Here is a 14,917-nt window from a genome sequence, read left to right as displayed (position 1 = left end):
ACTAAAACCCATAAGTAGCATTTCTTTTTCCTTTTTCAACATGCACACAGTTGCCAAGCCACATCTTCCACATCCTGCAGTTGTTCATTGGACTTTTGATCTGTAGATTTCAGCTGCTTTCTGAGCAGTTTTCTTAGTGATAATCTGCTGTGGGTCACAACATAAAGAGGCCTCTTTACAGTGTTTGAAATAAATTGAGCGTCTGTGCCAAGTAAGCAAGAGTGGTTTTTGGTTGATGGGGAGGGATTGGGGAACTTGTCAGTGCCTGTTTTCTGTCCCTCTCCCTCAGTAATATGCAGGGTTCACCTGGAAGGCTCTGTTCCTCAGATGCTTTTGGTGTATTGGAAGAGACTAGAAATTAGCTGCTGTTTGCATGAAGAATTGCATTAATTGATTCCTGGAATATTAGAGCAATAGTTTAGTACAACGTACCCCACACCCCCGCCTTTTTTTTTTTTTGCGGTACGCCGGCGTCTCACTGCTGTGGCCCCTCCCATTGCGGAGCACAGGCTCCGGATGCGCAGGCCCAGCGGCCATGGCCCACGGGCCCAACCGCTCCGCGGCATGTGGGATCCTCCCGGACCGGGGCACGAACCTGCGTCCCTTGCATCGGCAGGCGGACTCCCAACCACTGTGCCACCAGGGAAGCCCCAGCCCCGTCTTTTTGAGCATGTGGAACTAAGACCCGAGAGAAATAAGGAGAATTGTTCCAGGCTACTGAGCAAACTGGTGTTAGAGGCAGCTTTAGCACCCAGGCCTTCTGACATTCATAGCAATTAATTTAATTGCTTTTGCCTGAATAGCAGCTTTCAGCTGTTCATATTGAGATACTAAATAGATTTTTTGTTTCCTGGCCCTCTTAAGAATTTCATTGCCCCAGAGCTTAGATGACTTCCTTGAATTCCTCCACCACGTGAGTAAATGATGCTGACTTAGATATCTAGCAAAGTCGGCTATGGTGGTGAAGTGAGGCAGGATCCTCTCTGGGACTTCCAGGCCCTTCACTGGCTTTGGAAGCACTTTCCTCGTGAGATTACGTGGGGTCCTTCCTCCATTATAGTTGGTGGGAGAAAATGAGATCAACCTTGGATCACTCAGGTGCTAGGTGGGGTCCGTTTCCAAAGAGTCCCTTGGGACTGGACCTCTGGGAGCACTTGACACTGAGCTGTCTATCCTCTGGCAGCTAGTGATGGGTGTTGGGCGGGACGGTGTGTTGTGATGGCCATCAGAGATCCTGTCTCTTCACCAGGCATCTGAGACAGCACATCAGACTAAGGATGGGCATCCAGCCACGTGCTGGGGGAGAACCCCTTATAGGCAGCTGGTTGTGCCAGTCTGCCAAGTGTCGGAAGGATTTTTATTGATAATTTTTAATGTTCATGAGCCTTTTCTTCCTTACTTGACTGCGGATTCTTGGAGGAAGTTGACTCTCTTTCATTATGATATTCCATCACTGCAACTGGCAGTGTATTCAGTAGGTGTTTCCAGATTTAGGCAGGGCGTCGGGATGTATGTTTACGGCTTGGTGCTACCTGGCTGTAGCAGAGCAGGTCCCTTCATCTTCTGGGGGAACGATTCTTCATCTGTGAAATGAGTAGTTTGGTATGACCTCCGAAGGCTCTTTTAGCAACCGTCTCTGGGATTCTGGGAGCCTACACAGCTCTCAAAATGTATCCTTATAGTGTATCTTAGCGAAGTCCTTGTATTTCTCTTTTCTGGTGTATAATTATTAAAAACTCCACTCATGGGACACCACCCTCACCATCCTTCCTCAGCACACAATAGGAAGGGTTTCTTCTTGCACCAGCTTTTGAAAAATTGGCAAAAAAGGAGAAGGGTTGCGTCGGGGAGATGTTGCTACAAGGGCCAGTGGTGAGCACGTCTCATGCTCCTGGTCATCCTTTGTGCTGCTTTCAGCTGCCATTTCTCAGTATGCAGGCTGGTTGCAAGAAAAGAGTCCTAGGATGAGGGAATGAGCATCACTGATGACCTCCAAAGAGTATAGGACATACCAGAAATCACGGCAGAGAGAAAGAGAAGGTCATCTGTGGCTCTGGGGCCTGGTGGCAAGTTTGAGCAGAATTAGATGATCTAGAAGGGATTTCTGGAATGCAGAAGAGGCTCTTTCTGGACCGAATGCAGAGGAAAAACAGAATACAGCTAGGAATATTTAGGTTCCCATCCTCTGAGAGCTTGCTCTTGGAAGGTGGATGTAGATACAATGTCAGTATTGTTCAGGGTCCAAGAAATTAGCTCAAAGGAAGGGGTCGTTAATCCCAACCTAAGGAATGGGAAAGGCTGCCTAGAAGTGCCTGTCTGTGTCTTCCCCCATCCCTCCCAAGCTGTGCCTCACCTTTGCTCTGTCCAGGTGTGCGGGCAAATTTAGAAACTTATGAGTGTGGCACCGACTAGATAGGTTGCGAGGGAGAAGCCGAGAGAGCTCAGCCCGCCCATGTGTACTTTGTACCTTTTTCATTTCTCTTGGTATCAGGCAACCTCATTGTACTTAATCCATAGTGCAGCTGTCACTGGGCTACTGTGGCAATGGCTGCTTCTGCCCCAGAGCCGACTCCAGGCTTGGAGCTAAAGGCCCCAGCCACTGGAGGTCTTAGCACTGCCCCTGTCCCCCCAGTTACCATGTCCACGCAGAGACTTCGGAACGAGGACTACCGTGACTACAGCTCCACCGACGTGAGCCCGGAGGAGAGTCCGTCCGAAGGCCTGAACAGCTTCTCTTCCCCGGGATCCTACCAGCGGTTCGGGGAAAGCAACAGCACAACGTAAGTAGCTGTTCCTGTCTACCCTCCTGGGTGGGGTTCGTATTCCTAAATTCTGTATTAGTAACGTAATCTCCATTAGAGTTATTTTTGCTCCCCTATTTTTATCAGTTCCCTACTTTACAGGTGAAAGTAAGAGGTAAAGAGATTGAGTGAGTAATGGTGCTGAGATTTACGCTTCTTGTCTGCCACTCTCTAGTCTGTTTCTTAGTCTTTGTTCATTTCACCTGTGTGGTCCCAGAAGGCTGGTGCCGAGTAAGAGCCTGAACATCAGAAAAACTTCTAGAGAGAACATTCTCTTAATTTAGAGCCATGAGTCGTCTGTGCTAGAACCTTACATGCCTCCAAGTCCAATTGGAAGCCTCCTTTGCAAAGTCTCCCCCAGACTTCCGTCCCCATCACCAATCAACTAGGACATTTGGCGGAAGAAGTAGTAGGAAGAGGGAGGAATAACTTCTCCTGCCCTTAAAACATTCAAGGCCTTGTTAAAGGTGATCTGCTTTGCATGCCCTTGGGAGGGTTTAAGTCTTACCCCTGGAAACTGAATTCCAAGTCTCATCTGGGTGAGTTTGGCCCTCTATGGGCCTCAGTTTTTCCAAATGTAAGATAAAATTGAGGACCCCCCTACCCCGTGAAGCTATACCGACTCACTGTTCAAATGAAAAGATTCAGAGGAGGGTTTTCTACTCCACTGAGTTGTCTGGCTCAGTTCTGAAAGTCAGCAGAGCCCCGACATTTTCTCTGGACCCCAGCATTCCATCTTTTGCAGCCCTTCTCTTTATTCCTCAAGCTTTGCCATCACCTGCTCTGTGTTCCCTTGTGGGTTGGGTGTGACTTAACTGAGGGATCCATTACGTTCTTGACTCACACTGTCCCACTGTGACTGCCCAGGGAGACCATGGAAGCTTCTCTTGGAGTTCATTACTGGGGAAGCTCCACCTAGCTGCAATCTCTCCTTGTGCAGGGCATTTTCCCTAGTGAACTCAGAACTAGAGGAGATGGTTGGCCCACGTTATAAGCCCCTCTCCACCTCTAGCTGGTTTTCTGCTCATAAAGATTCAGTCTCCATAACTTCTTTCTCCTGTGGCATGCTATTTTAGATTCCCCCATTTGCTTTCAGTGTTAGCTGATGGAAAATATTGCTTAGACCACAACTGGCAGCAGTGAGGACTGTCTTTCCTCTTTTTTCCCTAACCTTACCTACCTAATTGGCTTCCCCCAGGTGGAAGGAGTGTCAGATGCAGCCAATGACATTTGATAGCGTCCCTTCAGAAGTCACTCTTGTTACTGTGAAATACTTCTTCCAAGCTTCTCTCTCTCTAGTTTCCTTTCCAGTTTTTGCTCCTTGTTCTTAGGCATCAGCTTGTCTGTGCAGTGCTTGCCGTATGGGGTCTAGATTTTCATATTTATTTTTTCTTTTCTTTTTTTTGTCATTATTTTTTTTGGCCGCGAGGCTTGCGGGATCTTAGTTCCCCAGCTAGGGATTGACTCCGGGCTCTGGCAGTGAAAGCGTGGCGTCCTAACCACTGGACCGCCAGGGAATATGGAAAAAGTACATGGAACGAAGTACAAGAAGCAAAGTATATGTACTTCGTTCCATGTACAAAAAGCGTGTACACACCAGGCACTTCTAAGGGTTTAGGGCTCAGTAAAAATCTCTAATCAGGGGTGCAGATAGGAACCCCAGATGCTTCCATGATGATGTGTTTGGTGAGGGTATTTCCTAACACTTGAATGTTATCAAGCTGTCGACTGCTTTGATGACAGCCTCATTTTTTACTCTTTTGGGTAAAGTTTTCTTGTTGCCCTATTGAGCTACATTATCCTGCTCTTGATCAGGCTTTGGTACTTTTTCTCCAGGCTGGCAGGCTGAGAAACCAGTTGACTGAAACCGGTTTTCTGTAGGTGACCTGGAGCAGCCACTTGCAAAGAATGGTCTTCAGACCCTTCAGGGCTCCCAAGCCCATTTTAAGAAGCTCACGAAGTCAAAACTGTTTTCATAATAATACTAAGCTGCGATTTGTTTTTCCACTGTGTTGACATTTGCAGTCACAGTTCAGAAGAAATGATGGGTAAAATTGCTGGCGCCTCAGTGTAAATCAAGGCGGTGGCACCAAATTATGCTTGTCATCGTATTTTTCACCGTCACACATATACGTATACAAAGGATAAGCCGGTTTCACTTAAGCACGTCCTTGATGAAGCAGTCAAATTACTAATTTTGTTAAATCTTGACCCTTCGGTACAGGTCTTTTAATATTCTGTGTGCCAAAATGGAAAGTACACATGCAATACTTCTACTGAAAAAAAAAAAAATACTTCTACTGAACAGCTAACAAAGTATAGGTCATTCAGACCTGAGTACTGGGCAGACATTTTCTTGAAAATGACAGTAATGAGACCGTCGCCTCAAGAAAAACAATCAGTAGTATTTGTTGCCCACAATGAAATTTGAGCTTTCGAGCAAAATCAGAAAAAAAAAACAAACTCGTATCTAGCACTGTGACCTTGACAGCTTCCCTCTACTCAAAGACTTTTCTGATGAGATTAGGAATGATATTAATGAATGTGACTTTTTTTGATATCGTGTAATGAAATGTGCCAGCAGTTGGAAGATCCACATAGCTCAGGGAATCAGTATCTTCCCAGATGACCAAAGGGCGATGTTAGAAAATTGTGCGTGGGTAAAAGATCCATCCAAGGAGCAAGATTACCAGTGGGTTTTCGTGTAAGAGAGGATGAAAAGGTCAGATTCCACATTACAACTAGCTTCTAAGACACTCCATGTGTCGAGTTTTGGTGTAGTATCAAAGAAAAATTATCACAATTGTCGGAAGAGGCTATTAAGATACATACTGACTACATGTCTGTGTGAGGACAGATTTTCTTCAGGTACTTCCACCAAAACAACATATCACAACAGCTTGAATGCAGAAGTAGATAGTCCAGATGTGAAACAAGACATTAAAGCGATTTGCAAAGAAGGAAAATAGTGTCCTTCTTCTCACATTATACTTTTTGGAAAATAGATTACTTTTTGTTAAAAATTGGTTATTTATATTAACATGTAATAGGTTTATTGTTATTTTAAATTAATGTTTTAAAATTTCTTGGTTTAATTTATAATATAATATATGTCAGCAGACATAATCCATATAAGCAAAAACTGTTTGGGATCCTCAATAATTCATAAGTGTATAAAGGGGACCTAAGACCAAACAAGTGTACAAGAACAGATTTGGAGCGTAAAGAGATGACAGAGATGTGTGAGGCTTATTTCTCCCTCCCACCCCCTGCAGTTAAGACTCTGCAGTCCATGGAGTTGATTTTGTGATAGGTCATATGGGTTTGGGTAATCCCAGCTCATGGCCATTGATTAAAAAGCATGATTTTGGTCAATTGCCTGGAATCCTGCTGTTTCAGAGCTGAAGTGTGGTGTTCTGGTCCAGTCCCCTCACTCGACAGATGAGAGAACAGGACCGGAGAAGGGAAGGGAATTGCCATATGGAGTTAATGGCAGAGCCAGGGCTGGAGGGACCTGATCTCCCATGAAACCCAGCTCAGAGGCATTTTGGGGAGGCCTCTGGTAGGCAGGTGGTTTGGATACAGTGCTTATCTTTGCCCTTAAGTGGATTAAACATTGGCCAAGATAGAAATTTGCTTAGTCCATCATCCTGCACTTAATCTCCTGGTCACTGGCCACTGATAATGAATGAGTCACCCCTGGACCCTTACTGTCCTTTAGTTTAATCCAGGAGAGCGCTTGCCTCTTCTCATTCAGACTTGAAGCAGTTTTCTTCATCTTGCCTGAGAAGCTTGGGAGACGGTAGGAAGGTCAAGAGATTTTCTTCCTGGAGATAGAGGGAGAAAGGTTACCGAAAGTAAAATTCCTTTCCAGAGAGTGTAGATGGGTCTTATTTATTACGGTCTTTACAAGTTAACACATGACTTGCTTTCAGTTTCTACTGAATTGCAGATTTGAAGAAATATGTGGAAGCATCATTTATGACGTATTTAGGTTATTTGCACAGAAGAATTTCCAGACAGTGCCAGGGGCCAAATCCTGATTAAGTCTGTGGTACCATGTTTGATCTTTTCCGTATCCTGCTGGAGTAACAGAGGATGGAAAATGCTAAAGATGAGGCCACTGACGTAAGTCCTTTGAGGAGCTCCCATTCTGTATGGAATGCCCACCCTCACCCAACCTGAGCGGCCACAGAGCTGATGCACTCCTCTGTGTTGGTGCTCACGCCTGTGTCTGGGCGAGTGTTCCCAGGCTCTTCTTCCCTGTTGGCACACACACAGAGCCCTACGTAGGGCCCAGCTGGGCTCAGCTCAGGTCTCTGCACGCTACAAACCCTCACCTCCCTGCCCCTCCCTGGGCACTGTTCCTGGACTCTTCCAAGGACAGGGATCTTTCTACCTTGGGTGGTTGTTAACGTGTCTGCTTTATCTCCTTAGAGACTTTTATTAGTTTTTAGAGACTGAGGTCCGTATCTGGTTCATGCTGATTTCCACCATTGCATTAACACAATGTTTTACACATTATAGATGGTATTTGTTGAGTGAAAAAATAATGAGGACACTTGAGAGACTTTACAGTTGCAGCTTCAAGTGGACAGTCTGTACAACAGATGAGGGAAAACTGTGTCCTCAAGGCAGAAGGATAAACTAGGTGACTGTGTGAAGAGGGCTTCTCCAATCTTAGGCATTTGACTTTTTTTTTTTTTCAATAAAAAGTACACCAGGGACTGCAGACCCCCACTGTCCCTCTGATGTAATCTCCAAGAGAGGTGGACTTTTCAGATGCTTCAGGGAACAGAGTTTATAGCCCAGTGACTAAGAGAGTGGGCTCAGGGGCTAGACAGCCTGGGTTTGAATCTAGGCTCACACTCAAGGTACGTGGCCTTGAGCAGGTTGCTCCCTCATGCATAAGGTGAAGTTAATACCTATCTCATAGGGTTGTTCTGGAAATTGAATGAGATAACTCATGAAGGCACTTAGCACAGTGCTAAGTGCTCAGTAAATGCTAGCTCTCATTATTGTTAACATGCCCTTGTCTGCCTTCTTCCCACTTCAGATGGTTCCAGACCCTGATCCACCTATTAAAAGGCAACATTGGCACAGGACTCCTGGGGCTGCCTCTGGCCGTGAAAAATGCAGGCATCTTGGTAAGGGTCTGTGTCGGTGCAAGGAAGTATTGTGACACATTTTAGGAGACAGTGGTTTTATTTTCATTTACTTCATGGAAAACATTTTAAAATGGGAAGCTTTTCTTTTTCAAATTCAGTTGAGAAAAAGCAAAGTTCAGGTGTTCATTCATCTAAAGATATATATATATTTTTTACATCTTTATTGGAGTATAATTGCCTTACAATGGTGTGTTAGTTTCTGCTTTATAACAAGGTGAATCAGTTATACATATACATATCATCTAAAGATATTTATTGAGGATCTTCTGTGTGCCAGGCACTGTTCTAGACTCTTAGAATATTATCAGTGAATAAAAACAGACAATGATTCCTTTCCTCATGGAGCTTACTTTGAGGCGAGGAGGAGGTACTTGAAAAGTTTCTGGAAGTTTCTATCAATAATATTAACTAATGAGTTAGTAGCAGAAGTCTGTCCATTTTCTACACAGTCCTTCCATGCCCTACCCTTAGATGGCCAACCCTGAGAATCTTATTTTTTTCCTTTCATGATTCTCCCCCTATAGGCTGCCTATCCAAAGCCATTCTGGTTTCTTTTAAAGTTGGAGAAGCTTAGAGACGGGGATTGTCCTCCGCTAAGGACGGTGTTGTGGCATTGCTCTGGAGAGAACTCTCCCCCTTCCACCGCCCCTTAGCCTGTCTCTTCTTCCCACGCAGTCCCAGGAGCCTTCTATTCTGCCGATTGGCAACAGTCTCGGAATAGCCTTATCTTGCGTCATTCTCCTCTGGGAGATTAATTCTCTAGAAGGCCTGCTGAGGTTCAGATGATGCCCGTCCTACTCAGCTCACCTCTGTGAGCACGTTTGTCTCTCGAAAGCTCTGCCGGAAGTTCTGTCATTGGAAGGTTCCCTAGTAAAGTTCTGATCATTTGCAAATCCAGTTCTAATTCTGTCTGCTTGTCTCTCCCCCTCTTACCCACAACGCCTGTCTGCAGATGGGTCCCCTCAGCCTGCTGGTGATAGGCCTCGTGGCTGTGCACTGCATGGGTATCCTGGTGAAGTGCGCTCACCACTTCTGCCGCAGGTGAGAGCCCTCCGAGCCACTTCTCGAGTGACAGATTGTCCTTTGGGGTTCCGTTGCCAACACTGAAAGTGAGCACTTAACACAGATCACTCTGGACTCTGTGCCGGCTGAAGGTGGCTGCTAGTCATCGCAGCACTGCCTTTCCCTGGCGATTTTTGTGTTCTTCTTTAGCTTGCTCTCATCTGTCGCACTTACTTATATCCAGTGGACAGAGACCACATTCTGGTTTTACGTGCTTTGTCATATTTACCCCATTGAAAAGGTTTACCAGATGGTTGTTAATTATAAGGGAAGTAATCGTCCCATTGACATAAGACTTCTGCTCCTTGAAAGCATCAGACCCAGGACTCAGCGGTATGCCTAGGGTGGCTGATGGGGAACCGGCCCAGGTCTCCCGTGAGCTGTGTTTGTTCTGTTGTTGTCGTTGTCTGACCCCTGCACTCTGCCCTTCCTCTCCCTCCCCTCCTCCCAGACTGAACAAGCCCTTTGTGGACTATGGGGATACGGTGATGTATGGCCTGGAAGCCACCCCCATCTCCTGGCTCCGGAACAACGCCCACTGGGGAAGGTAATGGGTTTCCTTTTTCTTTGCGGCTGTGGCCGCCGGGTGTGGAGGCCTTCGGATAGGGAGGTGAGGTGTGGGAGACAGTGCAGCTCGTGAGAAGAGCATTGCTTGGGTCTGTGGACTTGAGTTCTAGCTTAGCTCTGCCAGTGGTCATTTGTGTGACCCTGGGCTGTGTGACCTCTCCTTTCCGTGGGCCTCAGTTTCCTCATTGGTAAAACTTGGGTCCTGCCCTGAAAGATATTGAAGGGCTCTCCCAGCTTTGACAGCCTGTGACCAGTGATTATATTTCATCCCCTTGTTTGGTTAACAGATATATTTAAGCATACTCTTATAAGTGGTACAAAACAATTTTAGGTATAGGGAGGGGGGTTTCCCTGAGGGATATTATGTAGTCCTGGCACTCCAATAGACGGAGAAAGATGCATGGGAATCTTGAGAACAAGAGATCAGGAAAAGGATATACCAGTAGAGAGAGTCATGAGCTAGAAATACACCGCAGGAGCCCTGAGAGGGAGGAGCCCTAAAGACGCTCTTGTCCGCCGTGCTGTGGCAGATGAGAAACGCATGTGATAGGAGCTTTCAGGGCAGGGTACTGGGCAGGAGAAGGAAGGCTTCAAGGAGGAGGTGAGGTGAGCCAGAACAAATGGGTCTGTTAGGGAAAGAGACGTTTCAGGAGCTGGGTTGGGAGGTGTTTGGAAGTTTCTCCTTATGGTAACTTTTCAGATGCCTGGAGAGAAATATTCTACTGTTTGTTTCCTATTTGAGGAAACGGTACATGTAGATGTAGAAAATTGATAACATCGAGGGCTGAATCCTTTTTTTAAAAAAAAAGTTGAATCACCTTAAAGTTATGTTCTCCAGAAAAACTCCTTGTTGTGGTCATAGGGAGACTTTTACCTTCACACATAGTCAGCTTCTTCCTGTGATGCAGGATTATGTAATTCTTTCAGCAAAGTCGTTTTCTGTGCCTGGGAGAAGCCAGATTGCCAAGTGACCACTGTTGGTTGGTTGGTTGTTAGTTGATTCTTTCTTGACCTCTCTTCTTCTCTCCTCTTCCTTTCTTCATCTCTTTTTTCCTCTCTCCTCCTCCTCTCTTTCCCTCTAGCCCCATACCTTCCCCCTCCTTCCTTACTCCCTCCCTCCCTGCCTTCCTTTAATAAAATTAATGTGTGCTTGTGGTTAAAAAAATTTTTTTTTTTTGGAACAAGATAGGAGAACATAAAGTGAAGAGTAAAAGTATATCCCGGTCACAGTTGCATGGGTTTTCTTTTGGAATTTTCTGAATATATACAAACATACACACATTCTTAACATTTTTTACACTAATTACCATACTATGCATACTGACTGGAAACTTGTTTTGTTTTTTTCCCTTAAAGGTCTTAGACATTTCTTTATCAGCACATGTAGATTTAACATATTCTTTTTATCTGTTGTATTCTGTTTCATCTCATAATGGCCTATAATTTAATCATTTTCCTTTTGATGACCCCTTAGGTTGTTACCAGCTGTTGTTGCAACAGTGCTTCAACCAGCAGCCTGTTTTGGTACATCAATTTCTGTGTCCTTATGTGAGAGTCAGTTGGTTCTTAGATCCAAGTTATAGAAAGAGATCTGTGAAGGGGTCCACTTCTTGGGCTTTTATGCTGAGGGTTCCCTGTAGCTTTAGGACAAACAGTGTGAGAGGGGATAGGAGGGCTATGGGAAGCGGGTAGCCAAGGGGCTGGGTAGTGGTCCTGGTGTATGTGCTCCGCCCCGGCCAGTGCAGTCTCAGGACTGTCTCGAGTCTGCCTGACCGCGTGCAGCATTCCTGACATGAAGCCAGGAAGGGGACCTCGGGAACCACACAGATAGCACCTCCTTCACCTTCCTCTAAGGCTCTAGACCAGTGGCACGTGGCACATTTTCTCCTCTTTCCTGGGCACACTCATCCTTGTCACCTGATGGGAAGGGTCTGTGATGACTTGGGAATAAGCGCTGTTCAAACACCTGTCTCTCTGGCAGTCTTGCTTGCTATCATTACGATCTTTGTCTTCCTTCCTTCCCCACCTGCAGGCACACTGTGGACTTCTTCCTAATCGTCACGCAGCTGGGATTCTGCTGTGTCTATTTTGTCTTTCTGGCTGACAACTTCAAACAGGTAGGCCCTGGTAAAAAGAGAGACTGGCAAGAGATGGGTGGACTTCCTGTTTAGGATCTCTTCCAAGCCAGTTTTGTTCAACACAAGAATTGAGATCTTAACACTTTACGTAGAACAGTGTCAGTGTCATTTGATTTTATCTAAAGACCCGGGGCGTGGGACTTCCCCCGTGGTCCAGTAGTTAAGACTCAGCAGTTCCACTGCAGGGGGCACAGGTTCGATCCCTGCTCAGGGAACTAAGATCCTGCATGCTGCATGGCGTGGCAAAAAATAAATAAATAAATGAAAATTAAAAGAAAAAAAATACTTTAGAGAGACCCAGGGCATCGAGAAACCTCAAGATGTCTTGCTGTCCTCCTGTCTTTAGGTAAGATGTGATCAAATCCAGTTCAGACATTCAGGTGGCTAACAATTACGAAGATCTCCAAAGACAGTTCACCGACCACTAACTTTCTATGTGGCCTTCTTCACACGCTGAGCCGTTAGCCAAGAATCCCTTCTGGTGGGAGGGCCACTGGCCTTTGTCATTTGAGAGGGTTTCCCTGCAGCTTTTCTTCCCCTCGTTCTAGGTGATAGAAGCAGCCAATGGGACCACCACCAACTGCCACAACAACGAGACGGTGATCCTGACGCCCACCATGGACTCGAGACTCTACATGCTCGCCTTCCTGCCCTTCCTGGTGCTTCTGGTGTTCGTCAGAAACCTCCGAGTCCTGTCCATCTTCTCCCTGTTGGCCAACATCACCATGGTAGTCAGCCTGGTTATGATCTACCAGTTCATTGTTCAGGTATGACCCCAGGCTCCCCACTCCACCTATTAAATAATCAGAGAAACAAAGAAAGTGAGTAAGTGGAACATAAATAGGGGTTTGTTACTTCTGAGCAGTGTACTTGGGTTAGGGCTTCTCAGCGTGGGCACTGTTGACGTTTGGGCTGGATAACCCTTTGTTGTGGGGCTGTTCTGTGCATCGCGGGATGTGTAGCAGCATCCTGGTCTCTACCCACTAGGTGCCAGTAGCAACCACTCCCCAAATTATGACAACCAAAAGTGTCTCCAGACGTTGCCAAATGTCCCCGGCGGGGGCGGGGGCAAAATCATCCCCACTGAGATCACTGGTTTAGACTTTTTCCCAGTTAGATAATTAAGACATGATCATTGTATAAGATTGGAAAATAGAGAAAAATATTAAGATGATTCTTATATTAACCTATAACGTTTATATTCTTATATTAAATAATATAAGAATCATCTTATTATATAATATATTGTAATAAGGAATATTATATTATTATTTTACCACTCCAGTTTTATATTTATTCCAATAGTAAATAATTCCTTACCACTCCAGTTTTATGTTTATTTGTCAGAACTGTAAACCCGGTGATTATTCCACCTCACGTAGCCCACGTGGGCAGGTCTGTGGGGAGGTGCAGGAGAGGACATCTGTATATAGATGGGTAGAAGATCAGGCTGAGGAAAATGTGCCCTTAAACACTGGTTGATTATAGACATTTGCCAAGACTTGAGAAAAGGAAGAAGATGAAAGCATGTGAATAAAAGAATAACTTTAAAAAAAGGTATGTAAATTTAATTCCCCAAATAACTCATCAATACATACTTACGAAAATACAGACAACACAAGTACCTTTTGAACACTCCACCTCCACCCTGAGTCTCCTCCACTCTGGGACCCACTGTGTGTGTTTCTCAGTCCTGCGAATGCATTTACACACTGTATTCCTACGTAGAGAAATATATAAAGCAAAAATTGGTTTTGTGCGTTTTTTTAACATAATTAAAAAAATTATTACACGTAGTGTTCCTCTGCCTTGCTTTTTTTCTTTGACAGTATCTCAGAAAGCCTTCCATGCTGATATACCTGGTTTCATCTCATTCTTTTTAATTGCTAAATAGTATCTCAGAGAATAGACGTGCTGTAGTTTCGTAGCCTGTCAAGTCATGTATCATCTGTAGTGTCATTTAGTATTATGACAGTGAATATTCGTATGCCTTCCTTCTTGTGGACATGTATAAATACTTCTCCAAGATAAGCATCTAGAGGTGCTTAGAGACGCAATTGCTAGACAGTGTGCACTGTAGAATTTTTTATATTGCCAAGTTGCTTTTTCCAAACGCTATTTACCAATTTCACATTGACTCCCTTCCACAGTTTGTAAGCAACCCCTTCTAGCCACACTGTGTCGATCTTTTAAATCTGGCTCAGTCTGACAGGTGAACATTACCTCATTTTCACAGTCTGCTTAACAGTGACCCGGTTACCCCCTGATGAGGTTTCTAGGAAAACAGTGGGTCATAAAATACAAGGACTTCCTGTACTGAGGAAACGGCATACTGAGTTTAGACTAACAGTGTAGTCATTGAGCATTTACTGGTATTTCCTTCTCCCAGTAAGTCAGGTGGATGGCAGATGTTGACTCTTCTCCTGCAGAACTATTTTCTTTTTTTTTTTTTTGAATACAAATTTTTATTCTGGGTACTTTTTACCATTTCAAACATCATAAATAGCTAAAGACAAACAAACAAACAAAAAACATATTGCAAAAACAATACAAAAAGATTTAAAATATATAATTTACATATAATAATCATGTAAGTATATGGCTTCATTATATATATTTTATTCATAATTTCGTTTATAGCTTTATTTTAGTACCTTTTATGGTTCTAGTAATGTAAGTGATATCCTTTATAAAAAGCCTTGCAATATTCTTACTAGCAGTCAAGGTGCAAGAATACCAAATCAAACTAGCCAAGGATCTAAGCAGAACTATTTTCTAACGCATAAAATAGACAGCTGTCCATGTCCCATTTTTTTATGGGACTGGAAGGAGGACCTGTGAACACATGAATGACAATTTCCAGAGAGTTTCTTTCCCTATCTGGCCAATTAAGTTAAAACAAGCAAGGGTAAATAAATGTATGATTTAACTTTGTAATTAGAGATCTCAGTCAGTGCCTAGGACACACTGTGGTGAACGTTAAAGACAAAAACGGGTGATGCCAGCTCACGTAGACACCGCATTTAATTTCAAACCACTGCAGGTTGTTGGACTGTGGTCGTTGCTGTGATCAGAGGGCTGGGATGGGAATATGGGTTCCATAGCATCTCAGTCCCCCCTGAAAGTCCATCCAGGGCATTGCCTGTGCCTCGTACAACCTGCGCTTTTGGATGAGGCAGCC

At 44.6% G+C, this 14,917-nt stretch overlaps 1 protein-coding gene across 1 annotated transcript in view; it reads left to right on the top strand.

Annotated features, from left to right (window-relative positions):
- SLC36A1 (solute carrier family 36 member 1) overlaps window positions 1-14,917 on the top strand; it is a gene marked incomplete at its 3' end in the record, with an annotated part of 51,989 nt that overhangs the window by 8,659 nt on the left and 28,413 nt on the right. Inside the window, exons 2-7 of the mRNA XM_082835215.1 lie at window positions 2,633-2,780; window positions 7,858-7,948; window positions 8,922-9,010; window positions 9,483-9,578; window positions 11,631-11,715; window positions 12,285-12,503. Coding sequence (XP_082691341.1) covers window positions 2,638-2,780; window positions 7,858-7,948; window positions 8,922-9,010; window positions 9,483-9,578; window positions 11,631-11,715; window positions 12,285-12,503 — 723 coding nt within the window. The 5' untranslated portion in view covers window positions 2,633-2,637. The remainder of the gene's footprint in view (window positions 1-2,632; window positions 2,781-7,857; window positions 7,949-8,921; window positions 9,011-9,482; window positions 9,579-11,630; window positions 11,716-12,284; window positions 12,504-14,917) is intronic.

This window comes from Leucopleurus acutus, assembly GCF_964270905.1.
Source record: "Leucopleurus acutus genome assembly, chromosome: 3".
Lineage (NCBI taxonomy): Eukaryota > Metazoa > Chordata > Mammalia > Artiodactyla > Delphinidae > Leucopleurus > Leucopleurus acutus.
The sequence above is the reverse complement of the archived record's forward strand: the minus strand, read 5'-3'. Positions and strand labels throughout refer to the sequence as shown.